The sequence below is a fragment of the Trachemys scripta genome, chromosome 6, assembly GCF_013100865.1.
Source record: "Trachemys scripta elegans isolate TJP31775 chromosome 6, CAS_Tse_1.0, whole genome shotgun sequence".
NCBI lineage: Eukaryota > Metazoa > Chordata > Testudines > Emydidae > Trachemys > Trachemys scripta.
This window is the reverse complement of record NC_048303.1, coordinates 100,083,932-100,099,176: the sequence shown is the minus strand read 5'-3', so window position 1 is coordinate 100,099,176 and position 15,245 is coordinate 100,083,932. Positions and strand designations below refer to the sequence as shown.

General features: G+C 40.0%; 1 protein-coding gene across 8 annotated transcripts in view; it reads left to right on the top strand.

Annotated features, from left to right (window-relative positions):
* ADAMTSL1 (ADAMTS like 1) overlaps positions 1-15,245 on the top strand; it is a 714,047-nt gene that overhangs the window by 509,608 nt on the left and 189,194 nt on the right. For all 8 annotated transcript variants that reach the window (XR_004646076.1, XM_034773212.1, XM_034773214.1 and 5 more), the window contains one exon: positions 3,479-3,715. Coding sequence is in view for 7 of the 8 variants with exons in the window: in XM_034773212.1 (XP_034629103.1) it covers positions 3,479-3,715 (237 nt within the window). In the remaining variant the exon portion in view is untranslated. The remainder of the gene's footprint in view (positions 1-3,478; positions 3,716-15,245) is intronic.

Sequence of the window (15,245 nt, the reverse complement as noted above, 5' to 3'; positions counted from 1 at the left end):
GGGGGGGGGGGGGGGGGCTCGGGGGCGGCGCTTTTTTTTGCTGCTTGGGGCAGCAAAAAAGCTAGAGCCGGCCCTGCATGGCAGTGAAATTCACCCCAAGCCCAGTGAAGAGGCTCAAACAAGGCCTTCAAACACGTTTAGTGCCAGGCCTAGGGCATCAATGGGAAAGAAGTGGCATACATGGCTTGTAATGGTTCTCTGCACAACAGGGTCAAATTCTCACCCTCTTTTGCATGTGCATGCCAGTATCTGTATGCTTGTGCAGTATAGGTATGGATGCTTACATTTATTCTTTGAATGGCTTCAAGTTTCCTAGGAAAACTTCTTTTAAAAACTAGCTCTATATGCTATTCAAATCCATTGTTTTATTCTGATCAGGGAAATCAAAGACTGGAAGTAGTTAACATTGGGTCTTGGTCACCTGCAATGTCCTGAGAGCTTATGTTGACTATGTATTTTTATTTCTTTGATTTAAAAATAAAACCCAAATAAACAAATGTAGTGAAACGTGTACAAAGCAGGATTATGAACTCTCCATGTTGTGCACTTTATTGGGCCTTTTGTCTTCATAAAAATAAAACTGTACAAGCCAGGAAGTTTTGAAGGCAGAGCCAAGCTAGAACCAAACAAGAGTTCTGGCTTGGTTCTGTGAGCTACAGCATAAGCCAAGCTATTAGACCTGACACTATACACTTATGGACAGGAAAATTCAGAGAGGGATATGCACTGTAAGGTTTTTGTGGCAGGAAGTGAGGCCACAGATTGTCCTGAACGCATAGCTAAACCAGATCTTGGGTCAAGCTTTGATTGCCTTGTTCACCTTTGTTTAAAAGTAGAACGGAAGGCCCAATTCTGCCTGCAGATACACATCTATGGAGGCAGAATGGGACTTAGAATATGAATCTACTCTACTCTGTTCAGTCAGTGTAAAGGGTGCCCAAACTTTGCCCCATGCAGATCCGCATTGGCGGTTTGCTAGGAGCATGAGGAGGGACACAACTAACTTGTGTACAATTTTACAGGGGTATTTTTAGAATGGAAAATAAATGCATCTAGACATAACATGTATGTGTTCCTGTATTCTTCCATTATGGATTAACAGAAGTTGTGTGTTGTCTGAGTTCTGCAGCAGTAAAGCCTGCAGTTGACCCACTTTGTCCTCACCCACTACACTTATAGGGAGAGGGTGATTGAGGCTCATTTTAGAACTTCGATGTACACTACTCTAGAGCAGGGGGCAGCCAAAGTCCCTTTTCCCACCGCTCCTCCGACTGTCATAAAGTTGTGCTGTTGTCTGCTATGGGGACACCATTTATTTCACACTCTAAGCATGGAAGACATCCATCCCCTTCCCAGTGTGGGCATAGTATATGGGAGACCCAGGCTCAAATCCTTGCTTTGCAGGATTCCTAGGCAAGTGCCCTAACCACTAGGCTATTGTGTCAGTCTTTCTTTGTGGCTCAATGAATAGTTAATTATTTATACAAAGTGGAATAGCTCCAACAGGAGAGATTGAACCTGCTCTGAATCAGGCAGAGCAGCATCTTGAGCCCAGGTCTTCTATATCCCTGGTAAGTGCCATAAACACAGGGCCATTGGCTGTTATTGCTTGTTTTTTAACACTTTTTTTTTGGCAAGGTCTAGTTTTAGTTCTAGTTCCAAAGCGGAACAAAAACGAATGTCGAAACATTGCATTTTTTCACGAAACAGAATATTTGTTTTCCGTGCAGCCCGAGTGCATCAATAAAAAGTGTCTCCCAGTTTGCTCACAAGCGTAATCTGAAAGCTTGCCAAGTAAGAAATACTACTTCTTAGAACCTGATCAATACAAGCCATAAAGTTTTTAAGTTTTAAAATTTACCTGCAACACTCACAATGACTATACCTTTCTTACCGAACAATGTAGAAATTGGAACTGTTTAAAAATACCAGCAAGGAGTTAACAAATGGAAGTGCAAGAGAAGTATTGTAAATAGGTAGCACAGCAGAAACTGGGAGTGATGGTATAAAACTGAGAGGACACATTTTGGCTAAATAGCAGGAAAGCTTTTCTTTGGACAAAGCTGTCGAGAAAGATGTTGGAATCTCCATCAGAGAAGAGGTTTACTTCAAGGCAAGACTAAATATACAGGAAGCTAATAAGGATACTGTAGAATTTTGTGAATACTAGGATCATTGTAGTTAGATATGCTAAAGACCTATTGAATCAAGACCAGGGTCCATTTTTATACTCCTTAGTAGATAAAAGATATAGCCCTCAGATAAAGGAGGTGACAGATATAACACTGAACCAGCACTTAAACAAACACCAAGAAGAATAGCCTTCACTGCAGAAACAGGATAAGTTAGGGAGGATTCAAGGGTCACTGAAGTCCTAATGCAGCAGCATTGCAAACTCTTGCTATTTTACCACAGATCTTGTGATATTTAGTGTTTGTCCTGTAGACCCAGAGCCTGAAATCATGTGATTATTCAAGACTCTTGGCTTCCATTTAATAAAAAAAAAGGAGTTTTTAGCCCTGTGGTTGCAGAGAAAAGCTTTAAAATGTGAAGCCTACGGGATCAAAAAGCAGAAGACAAATTTTACTATTTTTAGAAATCTCATGATTTTAAGTCAATCTCATGATTTCATGAGACTCAACTAAATATTTTTGAATGCTAAGGCTTAGCAATACTGATACAGTATCTCTCTGTCTATGGAAAGCATTCAACTGTCATCTCAGAGAGAGCAGTTCAAATAAGATCTGTATTCACCAATAAGTGAAATCTGTACTGGGTGGTCTGAATATCAGCAGCTAGCAGTCCTTATCACATAATTTATTGCAAACTAGGGCATTTATGTCTGCACCCAAAATGTTTCAGAAACCTTCCCAGAGAGCTTAAGAAAGGATTTTGTTTTGAACATTTGTACAGCAAAATCTAAAAAATTGCTGATTCTGTGGATTGTGAAATCTGTGCCTGTATTAGCCAGGTTGAAGTAATACAAATATACGTAGCATTTTTCTGGCTCTTGTTGCTTCACTGACTGATTTAGGTCACTTCGGGGGGTGGGGAAGCTAGTTAGGAATGCTTATACAAACAAACATTTGAATTGAGTAATTTGTGATATATTTTTTTCCAAAGGAAAAAGAAAAGTTAGCTAAAGATTTGTGTGTGTATGTAGTTTTAAAGTTAATAAGAACGTTTCATGATTGATAAGTTTTATGGGTAGGACAGGCATGTGTCTGTCCTATGCTGAAACATATTTCCTAGTGGCGTTGGTGTTTTTCAGTATTGCTACAGTAATCCCCTGAATGCATAGTAGGCTGGTGAACTATTGGCAGATAAAATGGCATGGAATACTTTGACCAGTATGTTTGCCTAAGTGAAAAACTCCTACATCTAAGTGTATTACTCTGGTGCTGCCAGCTGTACATCCTTTGACAAAAATGTAATTAGCCCCCTTGGAGCTGACCTCTCTCCCTTTTCTCCTCTTCAGGATTGCCCTCCAGAAGCCGGTGATTTTCGGGCCCAGCAGTGTTCTGCTCATAACGATGTCAAGTACCAGGGACAGTTTTATGAATGGCTTCCTGTCTCTAATGACCCTGACAACCCGTGTTCACTGAAGTGCCAAGCCAAAGGGACAACCCTTGTTGTGGAACTGGCTCCAAAGGTTCTTGACGGCACGCGATGCTACACTGAGTCACTGGATATGTGCATTAGTGGCTTGTGCCAAGTAAGCCGGGAGTTCTTATTCTAGCATATGTTGTAATGATTCTTTTCCTGAATATCTGTCTGTCGCTCACTCCTTCTTTCTCTTCTCCTCTATCCCCCCCCTTTATTTGCACAGCTGTAGGGGTTCTTTTTATGTATTTCTATTTTCACAATCATTGTAATACACTTTCTGTAAAGTACTATAGGAAGAGCTTGACAGAGTCATGAAACAAAGGGATTTTTCTCTTTGGGGGGGGGGGGGAACTTTGCTTTCTTTTCACCTGGAAAAAATGTGGTTGATGGTTCCTGCATTTTATACATTTAGCTATAGCAGCTGATCCTATTGGAAAAAATACCCTAAAAAGGGACAATTTAATATTTAATTATATTTTAAAACTTCCCAGGATTGAGGAAATTAATCTGCCCTGGAATATTACTATTCAAATTATTCTCTAAAAGTCACAAACAATATAGTGATTCAGTGGATGGAGCACTAAACTGGAAACTCAGCCAGTGATTTGTTGAGTAACTCTGAGCAAGTCACTTAGTCTTTCTATGCCTCGGTTTCCCCATCTGTAAAATAGGGAAAATATTGTTAACCCTGCTCTGCAAAGTACTTTCAGATTTACAGGTGGAAAGGGCTGTCAAAATGCTCTGTATTAGCTTTGATTTTTCAGATTTACTTATTGATTCTTTAATTATTTTATTGATTTTCTAATTCATCTAATTTCTTCCATTGTACTGGTTTAGCATTGCTATTTATTTTTGAGATTGTACTTAAATTGTCACACATGGGGCTATCTAGAGACTGGATGGACTTAAACTCTAACCTTTGGGGAGGTTCAGATTGCTGCTGGGGCTCTATCTCTCTCATGTGACAAACCAGAACTTTGGATCCAAACATCCCTGAACTTCGGAAGACTCTGGACTTTCTATGCTGCTTAGACACCAAGAGGACAGGTGCATTCAGTATTTCTAAGATAGATAGATAAGTTCTTTAGCTGCTGTCCTAAAGCACATTAGTACCGGCCTTAGCTGAGAAACTTCGGCTACACTGATCTTTTCCTTAGATGTATCAACCATGTATATGTGGCATAATTTTTAAATTCATAAATAAAATGATCAACTCTTTTCCAAGATCTTGGAAATTATCTTAACCATAAGTATTATTACTCCAAAATTTTCCTCATGATTTGTGACCTATATAAATATTGCATAATTTCTGACCAAAAAAAATTCCATGTCTCATAATGAATTAACATTGAGATTTCTGTACCTTTTATACTTAAGGCAACTTAGGGGTTCAGTCATTGCACCACCTCTGCATCTGGCCAACTGTATTTACTCTTTGTGTCTGATGAAGAATCACAATCTGAGTAGTAGTTTTAGTGTACCTGCTATGCTGAAAAAGTTAGTGACTCCTGAGAGCATGGGACAGGGCTAGGAGTGTAGATGAGCAAAGGGAAAAGACTCTTGTATCCTTGTTAAAATTAGTAATGGGGGAACCTTTTGGCCTGGAGGTTCTATTTGGATAAACTCTCAGCTGCATACATTTTGGGTGTATATAGATTTTAGGGGAGGAAAAATAATCCTTTCAAGTTAATATTTTACATTAAGGCAGAGCTAGCATATCCCGGTTGGTAACCCATTGTTAATCAGGTCCATAAACTTTAACCTTAACATCTCAAAACTCAAAGTAACTTTTTCTATCTATATTTCTGTGATATTTTCACCGGAGATGACATCACAATTGCGTCAATGAGGGCACCATACATAGCAGACAGTTTCAAGCCTGCAGCCATGTGGATTTGTCATGGCTACAGAAAAAGGCAACCTTCAAAGGTCACAGCTGCAAATTTACTGTGAGGTCCTTCTATGACCCTGGAGTGACAGCGTGTTTATGAATAGACTGGTTGCAAGCCCCAAGATCACTCTGTCACAGGGAGGTAGGGGTACCTTTTCTAGATTATTCATGCTGAAATTGTCACAAAATCCAAGAAAGTCAAAAAGTGTCTTGCTGGCTCACTTGCAGGTTCCCACTGACCTGGGGCACCATTTGACTGATTCTGTAATAAAGGGAACCCCATGGACTCTCATAGTATATTCTTCTGATTACACGACCATAGCTTTCTTATACTCTCTAACTTGCAGTAGAGCAGGAAATTAATGTTTTAAAGCTAGAAAAAAAAGTGTGCACTTTGTAAAGCATATAAACATTGCTACTAAGATTAATGAATCTTAGTAACAATTCTCCATTGGTATCAGTGACATTAAGATAGGTATGGGCTTTTATAGAAATGGCACATGTTTTTCCAGTGGATCCAACAATAAGCTGTATGTGTCAGATTTCCAGCCCAACTAGATGACTGTTTCTTCGTGTATGTGACAGGAGTCAGTCTGTGGCATATCATGTGTCTACAAGCTGTTCCCAAAGGGGGTAATGTCAGGAATAAAGAGTTAGCTTTCTTTGTGTGACTCACTACCATTCCCTGAGTAGAAGGTGGTGTTCTCTGCCCCGCACTGGCGAGTGTGCATTTGTTAATTTCCTTCTCAAGTTGCTCCATACAGAATTTAAGATATATTTTTCAGGGTTTTATTCCTTATTTTTCATATTTCTCAGAGGTTTAGAGATCCCAGTAGCTGAGTGTCATATTTATGAGGATTTTTGTAATAAGTATTACAAGCAATCTGACATTTTTGCTCTACATATGACCACCCACCAGTTTAGCATAAAATCAACACAGACTTCTGACTATATTCAGAATAAGCAAAGCTACCATCATGTGTTATGGAGTTAGAAGCAGCTGTATCAGGAATCCTAGACTCATTAGGAAAACGTTTAGATGTTGTTGCAGAGATGCTTACGTTATCTTTATTTACAACGTGGCGGGGGAGGGGTGTGTGTGTGTGCGAGAAATGTACCATTCATTTGTTGTTGCTGATTCAGTAAATGCTTCTTTTTCACCTTTGACTATTCCTTCCTATGGTAGCAAGCAGAGAGGATGGCTCTGCTATTTAGGGAGTCCTACAAGATATACAGTATCCCTTCCCCCCGCCAGGTCCCTTTGATTACAATATGAAACGATTTGCTAACACATAAGGGCCATATCCTGCCTTTGTTCTGATGTACAACACCCATTGAAGCCAATGGGAGTTTCACATAAACCTCGGTGACCGCGTACATTCTTATCAGCAGTAGAAGTTTAAGAATCCTACTTTGCCTATCCTCCATAACTCTATTTGTTAATTGTGGCTCTAGTGCACTTCATGCAATGTGTCCGTCGATAGGAAAGGCAGATTCTAGTGGAAGAATAGGAATAGTGTGGATAATGTTGTAAACAGATTTTCTTTACTATTTAGAATACACTTAGGGTGGGGTTTTCAAAAGCAAACTCCGCCTTGGCCTAATGCTGCTGGGAGTTTTGCTATTGACCTCCATTGGAGCAATGTTTGGCCAACACTGAGCACTTTTGAAAATCCCACCCTTCCTGTTCATTGTTGTTTCTAACGATTTTAAATCTCCTTTTTTTCTTTGGTTTCCTGGACTATTTGAACCCCTTTCTCTTTCCTCCAATCTTCTAGAAGCCCATCTTGCCTTTTGGCAGCTGTTTCTTGTCCCTATCTTCAACTCATTTTTCTGTCATAAAATCCAGATCTGAAATACTGAGCAGTTCTTAGCTTAGACCCCCCTCCCCATTCTGCAAACCGTATGTTACATATGTATGCTTTAGCCCACGTGAGTACTTGAACTGAAGTCAATGTAACTGTTCACATGAATAAAGTTAGATACATGTTTACAGGATCAGTATTGTAGTTTTTATAATAGAAAGTGTCTGGAGGGCAACAAACTTGCTGAAAGGGAGCCTGGGCACACTAGAAAGATTGGAGCAATTTAAAACTGTCCCTTTTCCTTTTTAACTTCAGCTCTTCCTATTTCTAGTCTATATATCTGGGCTTTGGGATTTTCCTCAAAAGGCTGTTGGACATTCTCCCTTCAGTATCTTGACTAACTAATGGGTCCATCTTGATTTCCTGGTATCACGGGCCACATTCTGATCTCTGTTCCACCAGTGATTCTTAATTACACTAACGAACAAGATAAAGAACATCAGAAACCAACCCACTGACTCTACTGTGTGCAGATATTGTTGGTGCCTTCTCATCTCTGATTCAGTAGCCAGCTGTGACACTTTGCTTGTGAGCTGATGAAGATATGAAGTTGCTAATTGCTTTCAGAAACAGTCACTTTAGCTAGAGTCATGATAACTTGGTAGCTTTCAATTTTCAGTCTACGTCAAAGGATCAAAATCTCCTGGCATTAGAAATGCATAAGCTATAACAAAGTAAACGGATATGAAAGCAGTTTAGCTATGTTTTTTTTTAAAAAAAAAGAATATTTTGCATGAAAAAATAAAAAAATACATGGGAATTTGAATATAAGTGGAAAATTCTACTTTCGCTGCTGAATGGTTAAGTTGTATAACAGGGCTCTTTGTTCTTTCATTCTGCTTTTCTTATAAAATATCATATTACACTTATTTGAAATCAAGGTTGCCATTTTTCATCATACTTCAATCATCCTCGTCACCAGCAGCAACAGAGGGTGAGCCAACAGCTCTGAGCATTTGTTAAAGCACTTATATTGTCACTTTGTTTTATGCAGCTCACACCTAACGTGAAAGCAGACTTAAAGGTACATACCATCAGCTCACAATCTACTTGGTTATTTTTTTTAAGTGAATTTAAAGTAGTTTCAGGTCTTACACCTGCCCGTGAGTCCTCCCTGCCCAATCTTTGTGGTTTTACAAACATATTTTCCTGCATTTTAAAATGTTTTTCTCTCCCTCGTTGCTGTGTGAAAGGTCCATTCGAAGAGAGGAGAAGTATGATTATCGGTTTGGAAGAAAAGAATTAAAAATGCTCTTCTATGCTGAAAGGATCCAAACTGAAAATGCATTGGAATATTTTTTTTCTATAACCTCTTTCAGTTCCAATAAGCTGTAGTAAATCTTCTAACAAGCAGTAATGGGGTGAACATTTTGTAGGCAGAAGTGTGATTTTTAAATTGACAGTGAATCCCTTTTAATAAGTATTCCATTTCTGCAGCTTCCTTTTCCCAAAGATCCCCAGGATTGGCAGAGTTTGCAAGTCTCATACTCTCCCTCCTCCACCGTTCCCCACTCCAAATTGATCTCCTGCAAGGGCAGTATTCCAAGGGAAGTTTGTAAGGTTCATGTGGGGGAGTTCCTGCGCTATTTGTATTATGGTAGCGCCAAGAGGCCCCAACCAGTGTCTGGGCCCCAGTCAGTGTTCAGTAACACTGCACTGCATGTAGAATTATTGTTTTCTTCAGTAACAATCTGTAAGTTTTTGAACTGTTCCATATATAGTTACATATTTATATTCTCTCTCTGTATTAAGTCAGTAAATTTTGGTAGTTTGTGGACTTTGTTCTTATCTGTTGTCCCGATTGTAACTGATGTAGCATTTCCCTTGGTTATCCAAATAATCAACTGCCTGTTTATGGAGTTCTCCTTTCCCTCGTAATCCCAGCCTATGTGTACTGTAAGCTAGTGCTGGATGTCTGTAGCACAGAAACAGAAAGAAGCATGGTCCCTCTGATTGGTGTGTACACATAACAATATTCCATGAAAGTTACTAGGACTTTTAAAAATAAAAACAAAAATTATCTCCTGTCCCACAGTGACCGATTTCTTTCTAGCATTTCCCTGTTTTCTCTTACACCAAAAAACTTGGATTTTGCTCTGTTTCTGATGAGTAGGGAAATGCTTCTTATTCATTGTTGGCCTTTTCTATCTTCACTGTTTTACCCTTGGTTGTCCCTCCTGTTTTCATAACCCTCACACATTATTCTCCCTCTGTTTCACTTTGTCTCCTACTTTTGCTAACTCCACAAATAGGCTTCTTGAAAACAGCCCAAGACAAAGTACGTGAATCAGTGTTACACTCAGTTTATCTGTGAGGCTCCAGGTTGTGGAGAGAGTTCTCTATCTCTATTTGTGATGATAGTCTCGATACTAAATGAAGTCCCATCCTGAAACTTACAACTTTTTCAGGTTAAAGGATTAGACTTTGAAAACACATGTAGGCAGACAGCTCCCTGTTAGCTAAATATCTGAAGCGGTGCAAGCGTGTAAGTTATTCTGTCAAAAGTCTGTTAGCTGTAAACCAATGCACATGAAACAGATTCTGAACTCACTTGCAAAAAATCGACCATATGAAGAATTCCAACCTGTTAGTACTCTGCTTCTTTTTGGAGAGTCACTAATCTACATACAGACCTGAAGAGGTGCATGTTTGGATATGGAAGAATTCAGGTAGATTGGTACATACATAAGCAGGCAGAAAACAGCTGCTTAATTTTATAAAATATCACAAGGAATCAAGGAAGATGCATGAGGCCAAGTTCTGCCTTCAGTTTTACTGCTATGAGTCTGGAACAATTCCACTCTAATCTGATTGTGTGTCCATTGACAAACCACTTCTTGATGCTAAACAGTCTTGCCTGTTGTTTAAATCAATGAAATTACTCCACATTTACCCTGGTGTAACAGTGGGCAGCATTTGGCTCATGGTGTAGACCGAAGTGCAGAATTAGACCCAATATTCAAAGAGCTGTCCAGTTCCAACCAGAGGCTTGAGGTAGATGTGGATCTGTTTCTTCCCCTGTTAGTAGTTGCCTCCTTTCTTGCTGTCAGGGTAAGAGTGCTACCCTCCTATACCCCCCTACAGATTCCTTCCTATCAGTGAATTCCTCATCAGCACATTCTGTTTTGCCTGAAACACAGAATCAGAAGGGAACCTAGAGTAATTTGGGGAACACTGACCATAGAACGCTCTTCAGATAGGGATTCAGCTTCTCACTATGGGGTGCCCATTGTAACAGTAGAGAGAGAAATTGATTAGTGGAGCAGCACAGATACGGGGGTGGAGGTGAATGGTAAAGGGGAGTTGCTGGGCAAGCAGGAGATCAAAAGAGACTAATGAGAAATTAGACAGGTCTTGCATGTGAGGCACCAAGTTTCAAATGTAAGACGCTCTGGCTTCAGGCAAAAGTCTGGGCAGGTCTGAGTTTGTGAGCAGGGACTTCGCAAGTTTCCCATCAAACTCTGCCAATGTTCCTCAGTCCTGACTTGCAACACTATTGATTGCTCCAGTCCTGGACCTCTTAGCTGCTAATCTGTCAGGCTGCATTTGGCTATGTTATGTGGTATGTTTTGTAGTAGCACAAACCAGACCCAGCTTGTGTTCATAAAATTATGACCTAAGCTAGGATTGCTTTGTTATGTACAATGTCCCTGTTGTCTGCTTCTACTGGCATTTGGGGGAAAACATACATGACATTCTCAGAACTAATTAATCCACTTTCAGTGTAAAATATTCTTCAGTAGCGTTAAACTGGTCTTAATGGAACAACTAATAAACATCTAAAATAAGGGAAGGTTTAGTGCAGTTGTCCTCTGAAATGATTTTCTGAAGCAAATAGAGGAATAGTATTTTACTAGCTGTGCTCAAAAGAACACTCAGGTAGTCTGTAAAATATGGCTAGTCCAGTTCAGTCCAAAATAAGGCATCAGATTCATTGAGCTCTAAACATATTGTTGGAGGTGTCAAGTGGACAATCCTATCCTGTGGATTTGATCACAGATACAGCCAGTTTGACATCAAGTATTACAGTTTAATATTCTTCCATTATTTCATTGCAATTCAGAACTTATCACAGTTGAAGAAGCATGTAACACTACCAATATGATGTTTGGAAAAGTTGTTATACCACTACCTAGATAATGGATCCAGATCCACCAATAGTAAAAGATTAGTTTCAGTAGACGGGAGAAATGGCTTCCTTTCAGATGATATATTGATTGAATGATAATGTGGTAAGGTTTGGGACGATATAAAAAGAATTTAAAAAAAAACAGAACACATGAAGAATAAATACAATTGTCTATAATTGTTTAAGATTACTAAAGTTCCAGACTGCTTTATTTTCTACTTCCTCTCTTCATTCTCTTTCTCTTGTTCTGTGTGTACCATTCATTTCAATGATTTCTTTTTTATGTAAGTGTATTTTTCACCAGTGTTTTTTTTCCTCTTTTGTTGTTGTTACCCCTGCACACCCTGCAAAATCATGACTCTGATTGTAGCAAATATTCTTATATGCTTCAGCAAAGTGCTGTTAAACACTTACCACCATTATTTTCAGACCAGGCATGGCAGGTGTCCATATCATTAAATACAGCATGTTAACTATCCATGACAACTAAGTGTGACTGAAGTTTCAGTGTAACTGAGCCCTGAGATTGTCATACTTGGGTTGTTGCTTTTCACTTCCCATGGCGAGAGAGGCTGGAGTGGAACAGTTATCACAGGCCCTTTGATGGTGAACTGGAAATAAACACACTCTGGTTAATTATCTAACAAGCAGCATTTGGGCTGCTGTCAATATCTGTTCATTTTTAGGGACTTCATTTCTCCTTGCCAGCTGCTACTGTTGATAATTTTTCTTTCTTTTCTCAAGGCAATGACAGAAGTAGTGCAGAAGCCAGACTAAAATGAAAGAAAGTATTTAAAACGAAGCATAGTTTTCAGTCTCCTGTAATTCAGCTGCCTTAGTTCCTTTTTTGGTAATTTAATTTTTCCTCTTAAATGGAAACTTTGACATTTGTAATGCACCCATTATTGTAGTTCCTAGGTACAAGGGTGGCTACCTTCCCAAAAATTTAGAAAGCATTAGTGATGGGATCAGTCCTTAATCAGTTTTATCTTGGCATAACATCCTCCTGTGCTGATCATGATAGCCTCATGACTCTTGAAGTATGTGCTAGGCTCCCAGACTTACATCTTCAAAAAGTTACTGATGATTTTGGGGTGCCTCGATTTTTAGTTGCCAACTTGAGACATCTGAATGGGGCCTCATTTTCAGAGAGTGCTGAGCAACCATCCTCTGAAAATCAGGTGCTTTTATGTTGTCTCAGCTTGGGCACCTGAAAATTGAGGCACCCAAAATCACTAATTGCCTTTTGAATGTTTAGGGTACTGAGGGGGAGGGGTGATTCCCAGCTCGAGGAGATGTACTTGTGTTAGCTCTCTGTGATGGTACCTCCCATAAGGCTTTATGGAAATATGCTTAGAATGTGTTTTATGCTACATATGCCATGTAACATATCTCCGTAAAGGTTATGATCTACTGAATGTATTAATCCTATTTGTATGTATCATTTTTGTATTCAAAGTTATGAATGTTATGAATGTTGGCTGTGTACTGGCTTGATTTCTAAATAACCTTAGTAGAGAATTTGGTCAGTTCCTGGAGAAAGGAATGTTGAAATTAAGTACCTAATCAAGAAACATTTAAAGGACAATGGTTCTTGGAATGCTCCAATCCACATAGGAAGTCTACTTGAGGATGTTCAAGGTAGCATGTAAACAATGGATGCTACCTGTAACAACTGAGAGTCATGCATGGACATGTGACTTGCCCAGGTGACTCCTAAACTCCATCTTGGAGCTGAACTTTGCACAGGAGTGAGGAGGGGGTCTCCACCCACAAGAGAGAGTCTATTTAAACCCCTGGGGGACCCCTCCATTTTGTCTTCAGCTGGCTAAAGAGAGACCCTCTCCACCCCCCCAGAATACTTGAAAGAAACTGGAACAAAGGACAGTGTGCAAGGGGTGTGAGTGATTGCTGGACCCAGGCTAAAAGAAGATTAGTCTGTAAAAGGGAGCATTCTGGAACTGGTGAGGATCTTATCTGTATTCGGTTTGATTAGACATAGATTTGCGTATTTTATTTTATTTTGCTTGGTGACTTACTTTGTTCCATCTGTTACTACTTGGAACCACTTAAATCCTACTTTCTGTATTTAATAAAATCACTTTTTACTTATTAATTAACTCAGAGTATGTATTAATACCTGGGGGAGCAAACAACTGTGCATATCTCTCTATCAGTGTTATAGAGGGCAAACAATTTATGAGTTTACCCTGTATAAGCTTTATGCAGGGTAAAACGGATTTATTTGGGTTTAGACCCCATTGGAAGTTGGGCATCTGAGTGTTAAAGACAGGAACACTTCTGTTAACTGCTTTCAGGTAAACCTGCAGCTTTGGGGCAAGTAATTCAGACCCTAGGTCTTCATTGGAATAGACGGGAGTGTCTGGCTCAGCAAGACAGGGTGCTGGGGCCCCGAGCTGGCAGGGAAAGCAGGGGTAGAAGTAGTCTTGGCACATCAGGTGGCAATTCCCAGGAGGGTTTCTGTGATCTAAACCGTCACACTCTCATCTTGCTTGCATGCTAAAAACTGAGTGTAGCTGCAGTGGCCTGGGCATCACAAGGGACTAGCTGCCTCGAGTACATGCCTAGCATCTCTGATGGGCATGTACTTGGGGCACCTATCTCAACCCTCACACTGCCTCAGCTACATTCTATTTGTAGCACACTAGCTCATTGCTCTCCTCAAGTTGGGAATCGTGCCTCTAGCTTGGAGTCTAGACATACCCTTGGACAGCATTCTCCATTACCTTCATCCCCATCTAAAGACCTTTTGTGTGTAAGGTAGTTTAATTTTTGAGTTTGTTGTTTAAAATCATCATTCTGTCATGGAGAAATAGTCTTTTCTCAGTGTAGTTTCAGCACTGTCCCTAAAGGAATGAAGTCGAGAGCTCAACAGGTTTTCTAGTCAGCCAGGGCTATGCACTTATATGCATATATAGCCATCATGGTGCCAGCTACCAACATACATGTGGTATGGGCTAGCAGGAGAATAGGTGCTCTAGAACAGTGGTCTCAAAACTTTTTTGATCACGCACCCCTATCAGTAAAAAAATTTTGAGCACGCACCCCCTGCCACGCCGGCTCTACCATTTTTGCCGAAGCAAAAATAAATAAATAAATAAATAAATAAATAAATAAGCTGCTTGGATGAAGCAAAAGAAAAAAACGCTCCTCCTGCTTCCCAAGGATCCTTTTGCGCACCCCCTAAAGTACATGCACCCCACTTTGGAGACCACTGATCTAGACCCTGCCATGTGGAAGAATCAGAAATTGAGTCATTAGCTTGGTCCTTTCTCTCCAGGCCCGGAGCTTAGATCTTCCCATTGTAAGCCAGTCGGGATTGGCAGCACTGCAGCAGCAATGTGTTCGTGTGACTCAATAGAATGAGTACTTTGTGTTGTTCAGAAGTGAGCCCTCTGTCTGCTGCAAGGTATAGCGCTGAAGAGTTCCAGAGAGAGAGAGAAACCTGTCACACCTTCCTTTTCTGTATGGAAAGACGTTGCAGTATTTGAGGATTCCTGGGGAAGTTTCTCAGAAAAAAGAATTGGGAGATGCTTAAAAAGTGATAGCTCCAGGTGAGACCTGTTCTCTCAGGGTCATGATAGAGTCGGGAATGTTTGTCATCCCCTGCTGAGCTGGAAGAAGGTGCTCTGATTATTTTCCTCAGAAGGTATCTTTTCTTAATGAACTTAGTCATGTACAGAATGCTGTGTGACCTGCACTGAGATATCTGTAATGAGCAGCAGTTTTAAGA